The 16,780-nt window shown below is 33.5% G+C and overlaps 1 protein-coding gene and 1 long non-coding RNA gene across 2 annotated transcripts; both read left to right on the top strand.

Annotated features, from left to right (window-relative positions):
- The first annotated feature begins 858 nt into the window (after positions 1–858).
- On the top strand, positions 859–4,748 carry LOC116403268. Its single transcript, XR_004215942.1, has 2 exons — positions 859–4,251; positions 4,328–4,748. It is a non-coding gene; the product is annotated as an uncharacterized LOC116403268 (long non-coding RNA).
- An 8,330-nt stretch (positions 4,749–13,078) lies between these two features.
- Positions 13,079–16,313, top strand: LOC101206981 (putative methylesterase 11, chloroplastic). Its single transcript, XM_004137086.3, has 5 exons — positions 13,079–13,636; positions 14,243–14,479; positions 14,781–14,924; positions 15,417–15,548; positions 15,667–16,313. Exons 1-5 carry the CDS (start codon positions 13,298–13,300, stop codon positions 15,943–15,945), a joined length of 1,131 nt encoding a protein of 376 aa, XP_004137134.1. The 5' UTR covers positions 13,079–13,297; the 3' UTR covers positions 15,946–16,313.
- The last annotated feature ends 467 nt before the right edge of the window (positions 16,314–16,780 follow it).

Here is a 16,780-nt window from a genome sequence, read left to right as displayed (position 1 = left end):
AGTTTATAAACCACAAGAATTTATTTATTCTTGACACGTTTTGCATGTCAAGACTTTACTTTTCGATAATTTTCAAATGAAAAATTATATATTTTAAAATATCCACATAATTTATCTTGCACCTGTTTTGAAGTTCAACAATGACGAACATAAGTAAATAGTACACAAATGTGCTAAACTATATATTAATTGAAAAATTGAATCAATTCAAACTTTCCATCAAAGAACTAATATTATTTTAACAAATTAATTGTATACATATAGTTAGCCCAAACTTCTAACAATAGTCTAAACTTAATGGTGCAAATAGCCTATATATACCATATATAAGTCTTGGAAGCATGTAATAATAAGAAACAAAGACATCACTCTCCTCCAAGAACCACAATGTCACTCTTAGATAACTCCAAACTCAAAATCTCACTGATTGTTATCCTCAACTTCTTGAAATCTACTAACAAAATGAGAATAACATTAAAACCAAGAACTTTAACTTCTAAGTCTAAGAACTTTAATAATAGAATTATGTCCTTAAAATAGAAACAAAATGTAAAATCTCTATGTACCTACATTTTTTTAAAGAAATAAAGCATTCAATTAGTGAAAGGTTACAATAAGTAGTTACAAGAACTATTTCAGTTAAGATTTAACAAGAACATTTTAACAATATTAGCAGTGATTAAATAAATAGGTTGAATGCCAATAAGTAGTGTAACACTTAACCATGTTTTCGGTTTGAGAACAAAAATATAATTACGATAGAATTTGTAGTATCTATGATGAAATTTCACTATGCGTTATTTTTACAAGGTATATAAATCAATCACACAAGGTTAATTTTAATAGTCGTGGGTTCGTTCACGTGGGTTTGTTCTCCATTCTTTGTTCTCCGTTCGTCGCCATTCGCCATTCTCTATTCTCTGTGGGTTCGTTCAGAAGTCCAATCTTCGATTCTCCATTCTCCGTGGGTTCCTCTCTCCTTTTGCTGCAAAATTTTCAGGCTAGGCCATCTCGATTCTCATCGTGGGTCTTCTGTTACTCTTCTTGGATAAATTTTCTCCTCTTTTTTTACATGATTTTCAAACTTTTTTCCTCTTTTCCTTTACTCTCTTCATTTTTAATTTTTTTTTTTTTTCTGAATTGAACCTGGGTAGCTCTGTTCATCATTTTATGTTTGGTGTTATGTGTATATATTTCTTTGACTGTTTTGGGTGGATATGTACATAAGAGGTTGCTATTGCGTGGTTGTTATTGTGGGTTGTGGATATTTTTCTTCCCTGTGCTATTTAAGCTCTAGAAGCATTCTGATTTGAACTCTTTTTTTAACTCTTCCCTGTGCTATGTAAAAGATAATATACATAAGTATTGCTTGTTCTTCATTCTGATTTGACAAAAAAGTATGGTTGAGCAAACATTCTTCCATGAGAAGTGTTAATAATCAATGCACTTTTTATTCAAAATGGATTTGAGTCGGCTTTTTGTGCTATTTAATGTAGAAAAAACTTACAAACCACAAACCAAATCAATTTTTTAGCCTTACAAAACAATTCTTGCTAAGGTCAAGAATTTCCAATAAGGAAAAACATTTGATATCATCAGGAATGTCTTCGTCCACAAGATTGCAATCACTTAGATTCAAATCTCTAATAGGCAAAACACCATTGCTCCCAACCAAATCCTTCAATTACCACCAAATATTTCTTGAAAGCCTTTCACAATTCAAAGTTTCAAGACTCCTTAAACAAACCATAGCATTTGGTGCTTGATCTATGAATGTTCCTCCAATGTCAAGCATGGTAAGAGATTGTATTGTCCCCAAAGTGAAAAGAATTTGGTGGAGGTTTTTGCAACCATTCAAATTGAGAGTTTGAAGTGATATCAATTTACAAATTGATGTTGGAAGACTTGATAGCTTAGTACAATCCCTTAGGTTCAATGAAGTTAAGTGAGCTATAAGTCCAAATGATGAAGGAAGGTCTTGTATCAAAGTTCCATCAAGGTGTAGAGTTTAGTTTTATGATAAAAAAGAAAATAAAAGACTTTTGTTCTCACATTTTTTCTGTAGAATTCTCTTGTCCTTTCTTATCATTTTTAGACACTTTGGAAAGGTTCTCAATTATAAAAGAATAGATATTTTCTTCAATGTGAAATTTGATGCATTTGTATTTTACCATATGCTTTACTTATTGTCTTCTTTGATGATTATTAGTTTAAAATTGTGTGTTTTTTTGTTTGTTTTGTTTCATGATTATTAGGACGACTTCATTTTCTTTGGACGAAACTCCAAAACAAAGTTGTTCTAGTCTAGTGTTAGGAAAAAGAAAACCGGTTAAACCACCACCATCAGTATGAGAACATTTTATAAAAGTAGAAGGATGTGATCCTAGATATCCTAGGGTTGCTTGTAAACATTGTGGGACTTCATATGCTTGTGATTCCAAAAGAAATAGTACAACTAATTTAAAAAGACATTTAGAGAAATGTAAAAAGTGTGTAGATCCATTGGAAGATAACGTTGAAGGAGATGGAGATTCTGAAAGTAGTTTAATGGCTACATCCTTCACTCAAGAAAATTGTAGAACAATGCTTTCTAGTATAACCATCTTGGATGAATTGCCATTTAAATTTGTAGAAAGTGAAGGATTTCATCAATTTTGTCGGGCATTAAATTCAAAGTTTGTGATTCCATCAAGAGTAATTGTTGCAAAGGATTGTTTTCAGATGTATATGAAGGAGAAAAAAAAAGTTAAAAAGTGTATTAACTCAAAGTGCCAAAGAGTTTGTTTAACCACAGATACATGAACTTCTGTACAAAATATTAATTATATGGTTATAACGGCTCATTTCATTGATGATGATTGGAACCTTCACAAAAGAATTTTGAACTTTTGTCAAATAGCTAATCATAAAAGAGATACAATAGGGAGAGCCATTGAAAAATGCTTAGAAGGATGGGGTATTGATAGGCTCTTTACTAAAATAGTTGATATAATGCAAATTTAAATGATGTAGCCATTGCATACTTGGTTAAAAAGTTTAGAGGCGGAAATGTATTGATGTTGGATGGTGAATTTATTCACGTTAGATGTTGTGCCCATATTCTTAATTTGATTGTTAGTGATGCCTTAAAAGATTTGCATGTGTCTATCATTTGAATCAGAAATGTTGTGAAGTATGTTAGGTCATCACCTGCTAGACTGCAAATATTTAAAGATTTTGCTAAAGAAGATAAAATGTCAACAAAAAATTGTCTTAAGATGGATGTTCCAACACGATGAAATTCTACTTTTACTATGTTGGATGGAGCAATTAAGTGTCAAAAGAAGTTTGAAAGATTAGAGGAGCACGACCCTAGTTATTTGCCAAAAGATGATATTCCTATTGTTGAAGATTGGGATAATGCAAAAGTATTTGTAAAGTTTCTAAAAAAATTTTCAGAGGTAACAATTAAGTTTTCTGCATTAATGTCTGTGACTTCAAATATATTTTTTCATGAACTTTGTTTGATCCAAGAAATAATTCGTTAATACTCGTTGTATGAGAATGCATTATTGAGTCCGATGACATTAAGCATGCAAACAAAATTTAACAAGTATTGGGGTATAACTACAAGTGAGAAGACCAATTTATTATTATATGTTTTTGTAGTTCTTGACCCTAGGTACAAACTGACTTATGTGAATTATTGTTTTAATGAATTTTTGGAGGAAGATAGTGCAAAAATATAGAAGAATAAGGTTGAAGAAGCATTTCGTCGATTGTGTGATGCTTATTATATGGGAATGTCAATGTCAAAAGAAAAATATTCACAAACAAAATCATGTACTCCTATCGAATGATTTATGTTTCAAAGTCAAAGTGAAATGCCTTCTATCTCATCGAGTGGATCTTATAAGACACGTGCTGCTGTTCATGATAGATTTAAACAAAGCAACAAAACATGTCTCGATGATGCTAAAACAGAGGTGACTCGTTATCTAAATGAGGCTCGTATAAAAGATGAATATTTAAACTTGCTAAATTGGTGGAAGGTAAATTCTTCTCAATTTAAGATCATTAGCCAAGTAGCCAGGGACATCTACAGTATTCCTATATCAACTGTGCCTTCTGAGTCGGCCTTTAGCATTGGAGGACGGGTGTTAGATTCTTTTCGAAGTTCATTAATTCCTCAAATTGCAGAAACACTCATTTGTGCTCAGATTTGAATTCAATTTAAACCTTTGGATGACATGACTGAAGAAATTGATGAAGGTAATATTCTTTTCGAAGTAAGCATTTAAGATTTAAAATGGTCTTATTGAGCTAACAACTTGTCATTTTGATTTAGAATTCATAAACATAGGAAAAGAGATGGAAGCTACATTTGATAATCTGAATTATGACTATATGGTATAAATTCCTACTCTCAAATCTATTTACATTATTTTTTTTGTTATAAATTGTTAACATCTTTGAATCTCGTTTGTTTAGAATCTTGAAGCACAATGATGTATAAACTTTAGACTTTTCTAGTCCCATCATAGTAAGTCATTTGCTTAACTTATAAATTATTCTTTAATTATTTTTTTTCTAGATAGTTCAGTGAATTAGTAAATTCTTTCTCTATGCAAAGGGGAGAAGGTGGAATGTTGGCTAGATTTGTGACCATAGACTAATAGGTGAAAAGTTGAATGTTGGATACCCATATGGTTCTTTTGTTCTTTGTTCTACTCTCAAATTTGATCTATCAAAGCTTGTAAATTATAACATACTCCACCAATTGCACTATTATGGTGATTGTGATGAATGTGTATGAAAGTCAACATTATTAAATTTGGTTATTTTGCAATCACCATTTGAAAGAAAGAAAGAAAGAAAGAAAAGAGAAGGAGAAAAATAGAAAAGAAGAGAGAAAAAAAATGACTCGACATGATCCATGTTGACCCGACCCGAAGTTGGGTCACAATGGAAAAGAACTCGTATATTTCGGGTCGGGTTTGAAGAAAAACTGATCCGACCCAGTCCAATTACACCCCTAAATTATACTAGTGAATTGTTTTTTCTTCGGACACATTGTCCCCAAATGTAGGTGTTGTTTCGTCCAACTGGATTACCAACTGTGTTACTATTGTTTCTCTTCTTGTTGCTAAGTTGTATGACATCTCTATCTAGAGCGAAAGAACTGCTTTTCAAAACTTCATAGTAAAAATAAATAAATAAATAATTGATGTTAGAGAAAGATCCTTTAGAGCCATTACTGTTAAAGCTTCAAATAATGGTGAATTATCAAATGGGTTCAAATGTTTTAGTAATGACATACGTTATTGTCTAAACAAAAACGTTAGAAAACCTGAGAAATTAAAAATCAAACTTAATGAAAAAGCACAAATGTGCTAGGTACAAAATCATTACACTTGTGTTGTAGAAATAGAATAGAATATCCACTTGGATTTTTGCCGTAAAGCATATTGGATCTTGAACTTGTACTTGAGGAACCAAATTTAGTAGGAGACAGATGGTACAGTTGGAAAGCAAAAGTGAAGGGGAAGGAGCATTAAAGAAATGAAAACTTTGAACCACAACTTTGCCCCCAAATGGTTGTGCTTTTGGGGTTAAAGAAAGGAATAAAAGCACTTTCAACCAAACCACCGACCAAAACACAAACCTTCCCTTTTACACTTGTATTCATAAGCAACATCCAGGAATCTTGCTTGCTTTCTCCTCCACCAAACCAACATAACAACTCCCATTGCCCCCCATCATCAAATTAAATTAACAAAATACTTCACCTTTTCCATTCATATTGGTTTTTTTCTTCTTTTTTCATTGCTTACTTTTAGGAACATTATTTCCAAAGTTCTACTTAAAAATTTGAATGCAACCACAAATCTTACTTTCGGATTTCTTAATTCTGAAAAGCACCAGAAAGAAAGAGAATATTTTTTATTTTTTCATGGAGATTGTAAATGGTTGACTAAATTGATATTCATACATATGTCACATAAAAAATAAATTTGCAAACATTTATTTTATTAAAACTTTCAATCTAACCTTTTAACCTATAAATTTTAAATTCTATCATACCTAAATTATTATCATTTATTTATTTTCTCGATGAAATTGATTAGTATGTGAATCGGTCTTTTTTTTTGGTAACTTTTTACTACAACTCTATTTTTATATCTATTAATAACATTGAAGGATTTGGGATTGTCGAGACCTCCAACTAATTTCTGATCTAAACCACTATTATAGAGTATTGTTAGTACCAACATCGAGTGGGAATTATGTGGAGTACTCTATGTTTAATTTTTCTAAGGTAAATTTATCTTTGGAAATAAGTAAAAGCGAGTGAACTAAGATTGACAAATGAAACGAAATGTATAAATTAACGGACATAGAAGATAAAGCATGTTTAAGGGACCAATATTAAAAATGACGACGTAGTCCGACCTCAACCAACGTAGTAAAAAGTCGAGGTCATTGGATATTAAATCCGAATTCCATATGTTAATTTAATCAACTTAGCATGTACATCCTATAAGCTAAAGAAAGAAATAAAAAACTAGAAAATCAGAACAAAAATAATCCATCAAAATCCCTCCATAGTCATAAATAAAATACCCAATATAAACCTCAAAGTCGACCTGTCGGACATACACGATCATCGAACATCATTTCCTAACACCAAAATCATCCAAAACAACTAAAATACACTGAAGCCTTCTTAATTTTGGCTAAATTCGACAAAAATCAAGCTTCATCCTCTTAAAGTTATCCACCCTCAATTGTAGAATGAATTGAAATAGAAATAAATTATTGAAATTGTGATCGCTACGTGACCTTATAGTGTAGCATTGTGACATATTGAAGATATTAAGAGTCCCACGTTGAAAAAACCAATTAGACTTATACTCCATATAAAATATACAAGTTCCATACTATAAAATTTAACAATCAAAATCCAACAACTCCAAACAGGTACGTAGTGATGCATTACTTTTAAAGATGCTTTTGCTGAATTGAAAACCTTTTTGAAATTAATCTGTTTGAAATTCATAGTAACTAAACGAGAAACAAATAGAGCTAAAAACTAAAAAACTAGGAACTAAAAAGAAAAGTGTAAAAGCTAAGTTTCTGGGTGTTGGAGAAGGAAGAAGTGGTTGTTTTGGATGCCTCTTTGGGGGAGTCTTGGAGCCCTATATTTATGAAGTTCAAGAGGCCACGATGGCTGCTTAAGATGGCCTGGAAGGTCAGGAGCTGCCATAATTTGTCAACATTGGTGGATAACAAAATCTGCAAAAATATACCAAAATTTAAAAGTATTTATTGTTAAATTCAACATTTTTTTTCACAACTACGCTCTATAAATATTTGTCATTTAAGAGTAATAAGAGTTGATTTTTCTATGAATATTTGTCATTTAAGAGTAATAAGAGTTGATTTTTCTATGAAACAAACTAAATGTATGCATGTTTATAACAAACTACTTAGCTTTAGTAGCTAAATAATCTTAGAAGGTGAGAATTATATCTCTATTCCCCCAAGCTTACGATTTCTGTTTAGGAAGAGTACTCACTCACGAACTCAACACTCTTTCTTCACCAAATCAACGACTTCCAAACACCTTCACCAAGCTCCAATTTTAACAGCACACTTCAGTCTTTTCTTGATTTATCCTTCCATCCTTTACAATGAGCACAACCTCCTCAATTTATACATTCCTTCAAAACTCCATAGTTAACCCTTAGCTTCCTATCTTGTTATCACCTCCCACTAAACCCCGATAGATGTCACTCCTTTGGCTTATTTTCAGTTTAACATTCCTTAATCTCGCCACCTCAAATTCAAAATCTTAGTAACACGATAGATGTAACTTATTTATTCTTCTCTTTATGCAGTGAAATTGTTTACCCAAAATCTCATCATGTCCAAAACTTCAACGCCCACCTGAATGTCTCTTCCAAAGCTTCACTAAACTTCTTCATCACTGCCAAAAATGCCTTCCTCACCTCACCTTCAACTTTATCGCCTCATCCTTGGCACCAATTCTCAACTCAAAGACAGGTGTTAAAGTTGGTTTCAGTTTCCCTCACCGTCTTCGATCATTCTTCGAGGGTTTGGACATCTTATTTCTATTTCTTGGAGGCGTTGACTAACCCACTCTAAATCTCACAAACTTTTAAGAGAAGAAACTTGTTCTCTTAGAAAACTCAATAACACACAAGAGAAGAATATTGTTCTCTTGAAACTCACTTACTTTCTAAAACTCAATTTGCTTCTATTGATTTGATTCTTTTTTCTTGCATACAAATGAAGGAAATGATCTCTATATATAGTACTCAAGAGACACTTCCTAAAAGACACAAAATAAATGAAGTACATGTATACATACCATTCATGTACTTGAATAATTACATGTATCTAGAAATGCATATGTATGCTTGAAACTAGAAATGTATCTATTAATGTGTTATCCATAATGTATCTAGCTTATTAATTTCTAACATGCCCCCTTAAGCTAGACTTCCCAAACTCCGAGCTTCTCTTTCATTTTCAAGAATGAATCTGTCTTTAATGCTTTTGTGAAATACGTCTTCAACTTGATCTTGAGTCTTGCAATATTTGATATAAACTTCTCCATCTTTGATCAATTCTCTAATGAAATGATATTTGATGTTTATGTGTTTGCTTCTTCCATGAAAAACGGGATTCTTCGAAAGTGAAATAGATGATTGATTGTCACAGAACATGATGGTCCCTTTCTCTTGAGGACACTTCAATTCATGTAGTACATTTCTTAGCCAAAGTGCTTGACAACTAGCAACAGACAAAGAAATGTATTCAGCTTCTGTTGTGGACAATGCTACAACATCTTGCTTCTTTGATGCCCATGAAACTGCTCCAGAACCAATATTAAATACATACCCAGAAGTACTTTTGAAATCATCAATATTTCCTCCCCAATCACTATCACTGTAGCCAACAAGAACATTATCCACATTCCTTTTATAGTGGATTCCATGATCAACAGTTCCAAGAATGTATCTAAGAACTCTCTTTCCAGCTTCCCAATGACTTCTCTTTGGTGATGTCATAAATCTACTCAATAAACTGACCGAGAACATAATATCAGGTCTAGTTGTAGTTAAATACATTAAACTTCCAACCAAACTTCTATAAATGGTGGCATCAAAAGCTTCACTAACATCATGCTTCCTTAACTTTAAACCCAATTCCATAGGAGTACTGGCAAGATAAGCATTTTCCATTTTGAACTTTTTCAACAAATCTTTTGCTTACTTCTTTTGGAAAATTGCAATATCATTATCACCTTGTTTAACTTCAATATACCAAGAAAGTAATGAAGTAAACCCATATCAGTCATCTCAAATTCCTTTTTCATGCTCTCTTTGAATTCTTCAATCATCATATTTGAGTTGCCCGTAAATATTAAATCATCAACATATAGACAAATTATCAAGAAATTTACCATTTTCATCTTCTTTGGTGTAGAGAGCATGTTCATATGGACATCTTCTGAAACCATCCTTTAAGAAAAAATTGTCGATGCGACTGTACCAAGCCCTTGGTGCTTGCTTTAGCCCATACAAGGCTTTCTTTAATCGACACACCTTATTTTCTTCTCCAATCTTTGCATAACCGGGGGTTGCTCAACATATATTTCATCCTCTAAATACCCATTTAGGAATGCTGACTTTACATCCATTTGATGAACTTTCCAGTTATTTTTTGCTGCAAGGGCTAACAACAAACGAACAGTCTCCAAGCGAGTTACCGGTGCAAAAACTTCTTCATAATCCACACCAAACTTTTGTTTGTAACCTTTTACAACGAGTCTGGCTTTGTATTTTTGCACTTCTCCGTTTTGCTTTAGCTTTGTTCTATAGATCCATTTGACTCCAAGAGCCTTTTTATTTTCTGGTAATTTTACTAACTCCCATGTCTCGTTTCTTCTTATTGCATCAATCTCTTGATTCATTGCATCTTTCCAATTTTCATCTTGAATTGCTTCTTCAAAGTATACAGGATCAACATTTGCAAATAAAGCAAAATCAACATGTTCTTCATCTAGTATCCTTCTTGAAGTATTATAGATCTCTTGAATATTTATGGTCTTCCTTGGAGTAGTTTCTTCATCACTTGTGGAGTGTGATGAAGAAGGTGAAGTCAGTGGTTGAGTTACTTCAAACTCCAAGTCTTGAGCATCTTTTTTGCCATCCATATCAACATGTAATGGATTTTGGTCTTCATTTGGTGCATTCCATTGCCAAAATTTTGCTTAATCGAACTTGACATCTCGACTAATAATAACTTTCTTACTTATACGGTTGTATAGTCTGTAAGCCTTTGAGTTCTCACTGTACCCAACAAAAATGCATTTCTTTATTTATCATCTAGCTTACCTCTTTTCTCATCTGAAATGTGAGAGTAAGCAATGCACCCAAACACTCTTAGGTGACTAACAGTTGATTTCAGTTCGCTTCATGCTTCTTGAGAAGTAATACCTTGCACACTTTTCGTTGAAGCTCGATTTAGGAGATAAACAGCACAAGTTACTGCGTCTCCTCAAAATTGATCAGGAAGCTTCTTTGACTTCAACATCCTTCTTGCAACTTCCATTATTATTCTATTTTTCCTCTCTGCAACTCCATTTTGTTGAGCAGTCTTCTGATACTTGATTCCATTTTCCTTCAAGAAATCTGCAAAAACAATATATTCTCCTCCACGATCCGAACGCAATGATTTCAATTTCAAGTTACTTTCATTTTCCACCATTGCTTTGAATGTCTTGAAAAATTCGAAAGTAGCACTCTTTTCTTTTAGTAGATAAATCCATGTTTTTTCGACTGTAGTCATCAATAAATGTGAGAAAATAACGGTTACCTCCATGTGTAGTAGTTCTCATAGGTCCACATAAGTCTGTATGAACAAGCTCGAGTGGTTTTGATGCTCTCCAAGAACCTCCCGTCGAAAATGAATTTCGATGATGCTTTCCAAAAACACATGCTTCACAGAGTTGATCTTCCTTTTTAATATTTGACATTCCTCTCACCATATGTTGTTGACACATGTGAGAAAAAAATGTCAAAACTTAGGTGTCCAAATCGACAATGCCATAACCATGAGGTGTCATTTACTAAAGTCTCAAAACAAACAAGCTTCTCATAATATATTTTAATTGGAAATATTTTGTTGTGAGTCATACGAACCTTCGTTATGAGATCTCCATTCTTGGTTCTAATCTCACATATGTTATCTTTAAAGATAACATCATGTCCTCTTATGAGAAGTTGCCCAACACTTAAAAGATTGTGTTTGACGAGAATATTTCCTTTTCCTTTGACTTCAAGCTTCTTGTTGTCACCAGTCTTCACTACATTTTGATGAGATTCATCTAAAGATATAAAAATATCCTTTCTTCCTGTCATGTAGTTACTACAACCACTATCAAGATACCATATTTCTTCAGTGCTTGATTCTTGAACGTTGAGAGTGAGGAAGAGAAGACTTTGATCATTATTTGATTGCTCATGCATTAGCGTGGTTTCTGATTGATTAGAATTAACCTTCTTAGACCAACAGTCTGCTTGAAAATGTCCACAATGTCTACAATTGAAACATTGTATGTGAGAAAAATCTCCACGACCACCACTTCTACCTCTTCCTCTATTTGAACTTCTTCCCCGTCCTCTATTTGAAAAAGATTGATTGTCTCTGCTTTCTGACTCTGTATTTGTTACAACGTTGGATCGTCCATTGCCTCTACCACCACGTCCACCTCTTCTTTCATTGGATTGACCTCTATAGGAGGACTGCATATGAAAAGCTTCTTCTGAAGGAGTAGAATCAAACATCTTCAATCTGAGCTCATGAGATTGAAGAGATCCCATTAAGCTATTTATAGAGAGAGTTGACAAATATTTGGATTCTTCAATTGCTACAACAATATGCTCATATCTTCTAGTCATGCTTCTAAAGATCTTCTCAACAATCCTTTGATCTTCAATTGTTTCTCCATTTGATCTCAATTGATTGTTGCAATGCATCCCATGCTGTTAATTGTATCTTGACTATTATATCTAGAAATGCATATGTATCTTGAAACTAGAAATATATCTATTAATGTGTTATCCATAATGTATCTAGCTTATTAATTTCTAACACTCCACCAAATTTGTTTATTTGAAAAAATGTATGTTACTCTTCTTCTTAAATGTATAACTTAAAAAACTAGGTATAGAGGTATGTGGTATATAAAAAAGTGAACTTATCAAAGTATTTGTGATTTGGACGGAGACATCAAAACTTTTATTTGATTTGTGAAGTTGTGTACGGCAGTTACGTAACAGATCGGCAAATGGTATTTTCTTTTGTATATAAAGTCAACACTATAAATCACAAATGTTATATTTTATTTCTTTATCTATTTATAAATAAATAATAACCCAATTGCTACGGAAAGTGTGTAGTCATTTCCTTTAATTCATTTTGTCAACCATATAAAATCTTTAATTCATCTTTCAACTCTCCAAATTTGTATTTCATACATCATTCAAACACTTTTAATGGTACATAAACAAATCTCCAACTTTCAATTTCATCTATATACTAGACTTCAATTTTTTTTTTTTATCTTAAATCTAATTTTGAATAATTCAGTGTTGTTTGATAGATTCATCATCCACCAACGTAAAATATGCTCTCTCTTCACATGACAACAAAAGTAAATTTGTAACTTGGAAAACAAAGTGATTTGAGAGAGATGAATGCTCTACATAGACTCTAATGTTCAAGTTAGAAAGTTGTAGGTAGGGTGGAGATTGAGTTGCATGCACATGTTATCCCTTATACTAATTGTTTTTGTTCTTGTAGGTCTGTGGCTCACTCATTTTCTGGCCCAGTCTTTTTTTGTTTTTAATTGTTTTGATGCACTACCTTGTTGTTTTGTTTACAAAGTATAGAAGTGAAGTTGGGAGTTACTGTTTTTCAAATGGGTTATCCTCTATTCTATATGTAATTGTATAAAGTCCACTTTTGATGGTGGTGGTGGTGGAGTAGAAAAAGAGAAAAAAGAGAGTATATAATCAACAATCATGTGTACCAACACGCATAGCATAGGGGAGTTATCATTTTGTATAAGAAAACACAAAGAAAAACTCCAATCCAATGCCTTTCCCTTCGACACAATCAATACCATTCTCATTTCTTTGCATTTTCCCAATCAAACACTAAACAAAATCACTCTAACACTTATCCTCTCTTTACACTCTGTTTTCCTCTGCATGCCTCTTAAATGGGGAATCTCTGCGCCACATTCTCGCCGCCGAAACCACCGCCGACCACCCTCCCCAACCCCTCTTCATTCTCCATTTCCAGCAACCGGTGGTCTCGAATGCGTTCTTCACGGAGACACGACGCCGGAGACTCCCTGACTTCCGACCACGCTTTGGATGCCGCCGCGGCGCTTTTCCAGAAACTTCCACCCGATTGTTCTGTTTCCTTCGATCGCTCTACTTCGCTCCGCCAGCCGACTTCCGGTAAGAAGAATCGGAATGCCTTGCCGCGGAGTTCCAGTTCTCGGGCTCGCTCCCTTACTGACCCTCTCCTTCAACCTCACCAGCTTGTTAATCAGGTTTGTTGAGTTTTTAATTTGGCTGTGTGATTCTGATTCTGATTGGTATGGATGATCCCATTAGGTGTTTGATTGTTGAATGATGAGCGTTAATTGAAAATTTTAAGTTGTGGGATCGTCAAATTGTGCATTGTGGTTGGAAATTTCAATTTTGACTGTGTGGATGGACTAATTTTAGCGGGAAATTTAATCGATTGGACCTTAACGAGAGCTTTTAAACATTCTAATCAATCAACGTACAATGAAGTGAATCATCCTTTCCGCATCCTGTATTTAATGAACTTCAGTGTAACTGAATGTTAAATTTAGACTTATTTAAACTACGAGGAGAATAATGGAAAATTAATTCTGCCAACAGAGGGGGAAAAGAGTGATGGTCTTTATTTGTGTTTGTCTTATCCCTTAGATTTCAATTTAGAATTAGAACGAGTTTATTGATATATAGGAATGGCGTTTATATAGTTTTGAACTTCTACCCATTGGATTGTTTAAACTATCCATGAAGTTTTGCTGATTGTTTGTCTTTTTCACATATTGTTCCAAAAGGTTATTTTCTGAGTTTACTGCCAAAGGAATTTATGGTTCTAATCAGTTACAAATTGACAGGACATAAAGCTAGATGACTTGGAAACAAATCACTTTGTTCTTGTCCATGGAGGTGGTTTCGGTGCGTGGTGTTGGTATAAAACTATTGCTCTTTTGGAAGAAGCAGGATATCGAGCTACGGCGATAGACCTAACTGGGTCAGGAATTCATTCATTCGATCCAAATAGCATTACAGATCTTGCGCAATATACGCAGCCACTTATTGATCTCCTGGAAAAGCTTCCTGATGGCAAAAAGGTTTTATTGATTTCCCTACTCTTAATCCAAGTTACTTAATATATGTACATGTATAAAAATATGTTCTGTATGCATTGGTATTCATACGTATGTGTGCTCATGGATGTTGGGTATACACTGATATTAACTCTTAAATTTACTTGATCCCAATTTGTGGACCACCTCTCAGATATAGTGGCGATTAACAAAAATGTTGTTTTTACAGGTTTTCTATTTCAATTGTCTATTTTTTATTAAGCTATTGAATTGTGCACTTGACTTCCTCTAAAACTAATTTATTTCATCTTCTTAACATATATAGGTTATCCTAGTTGGGCATGATTTTGGTGGTGCTTGTATTTCGTATGCAATGGAATTATTTCATTCGAAGATTGCAAAGGCGGTTTTCGTTGCTGCAGCAATGTTGAATGATGGGCAAAACACTCTTGATATGTTCTCCTTGCAGGTACACACATTGCCTGATGTAAATGATTCTGTAACTTTGGGTTTGATTGAATATAGAAACTTGAATTTCATATAAATGATTCTGCATATAGTACGTGTTGGAATGCTTTGCTTTCTGTTATGTGACAGTCCTAAATAATATTCATTTATGCATTATTTACAATTTCGGGCCTAGGGATTCAAGATGTGTCGGGTATAAATCCTCCAATAACCCTGTTGGGGCATTTGAAATCTGTATTATTTATCTCTCCCTCTGCCAGAAACGTCTATTAGTTGACCACGTAAATCTGTCTATTGATTTCTTTATTGTTTACGATTTCTCACTTTCTTTAGTTGTCGGTTTTATAACAGTGTTAATGCTTATTAGCTTTCAAAAATTTAAATGCTGCTGTCTCTTCATTGTTGTTTTCGGCTTTGGATGCTGCTAAGTCAATCTTTCTTCATTTATCCAGTCATGTTTATTTTAGTTTACCTATGCTTGAATCTATGCTAGGCTGGTTCGGATGATGTGATGCAACAAGCTCAAGTCTTTGTGTACTCAAATGGCAACGACAATCCTCCAACGGCTATTGAATTGAAAAAACCATTGTTGAAGGACTTGTTCTTCAATCAAACTCCAGCCAAGGTATCAAATTTTCATTTTTGGTTGGAACTTTCTTACAAAACTCAGTTGTATACCTTCCATTTTCGATAAGAGAAAAGGAGAAACATAGTTAATTGATCATTCCATTATCCAAATTCAGGATGTAGCTTTAGCATCAGTTTCAATGAGACCCGTACCCTTCCCACCTGTGTTAGAAAAGCTACGCCTTTCAGAGAAGAAGTATGGATCGGTGAGACGATTTTACATTCAAACACTTAACGACAATGCCATACCTGTCCCAATCCAGGAGAGCTTGATCGAGAGAAACCCTCCAGAACAGGTCTTCTATCTCAAGGGTGCAGATCATTCCCCCTTTTTCTCAAAACCTCAGGCTCTGCATAGATTATTTGTAGAAATCTCAAAAATCCAAAGACCTTAGAAACCAGTCTGTCTCACCAGCTAGATAGATTGATGAGTTTGCATTGAAATTTTATTCAATTTTTGCTTTATTGATATCCATGTGAATGAATAAAGTTGGTGGGACTTCATTGCAAGAGGATGAAATGAAAGGGCCTGATCTTGCCACATCATTTTCTTTTTGTTCTTTTTGTTTTATATTATTTTTTATATATTTATTGAAAAGGCAATGAGGTTACAAGATGAGAATCATCTGGTCCCAAAATGGACTGTTTATCGACCATATTTGGAGAATGCAGTCCAAAACTTGGGTCTTGTTACCTTTTTAATTTGTATTGAACTCTCAATAATATGAATGCAATTGGAGCTTTTGGAAGTTCAGGATACAAATTAGAAGATGTCCATTCCTCTTGCTTCTGTTTTTAATTTATTCTATTTTTCCTGTTTTTAAGGGTAGATAACCGCTAGTTACATCTATATAACCTGTTGATGAAAATTCTATTTTACTCCAAGTTGAGGTTCTCACATTGCCAAGATTGCAACGTTGAAGCTTTTTTATATACCCTCTACCTTAAGTTATGGATTTGGACTCTAAAGGTTACCCTCCTTTAGTGGACTATAAAGGTTACCTTCTTTTTATTTATACTCGGTCGATTATTTTCAATTAAAACAAATATGTTTTCCCTTAATTCAAAACTTTTTCTTATTTTTGTTCTTCCCGTTCAACAATGCGTTGAGATTCTTGTGATCGTTGAGGTGTTACGCATTAAGATGACCGTTGAGACATTGCTAATCTCACTCAAGGGCTTCTTCAATTGAGTATTAGAAACATTTCTTAAAATCAAATCTCTATTTTG

This window comes from Cucumis sativus, chromosome 4 (assembly GCF_000004075.3).
Source record: "Cucumis sativus cultivar 9930 chromosome 4, Cucumber_9930_V3, whole genome shotgun sequence".
In the NCBI taxonomy this organism is placed as follows: domain Eukaryota; kingdom Viridiplantae; phylum Streptophyta; class Magnoliopsida; order Cucurbitales; family Cucurbitaceae; genus Cucumis; species Cucumis sativus.
The sequence above is the reverse complement of the archived record's forward strand: the minus strand, read 5'-3'. Positions and strand labels throughout refer to the sequence as shown.

Bases quoted from the DNA above. Each gene is read 5' to 3' on its own strand.
- LOC101206981 (XM_004137086.3), top strand. From the start codon at position 13,298: ATGGGGAATCTCTGCGCCACATTCTCGCCGCCGAAACCACCGCCGACC. The intron at 14,480-14,780 runs GTTTTATTGATT...TAACATATATAG, and splicing joins AGCTTCCTGATGGCAAAAAG to GTTATCCTAGTTGGGCATGA. The intron at 15,549-15,666 runs GTATCAAATTTT...ATCCAAATTCAG, and splicing joins TCAATCAAACTCCAGCCAAG to GATGTAGCTTTAGCATCAGT.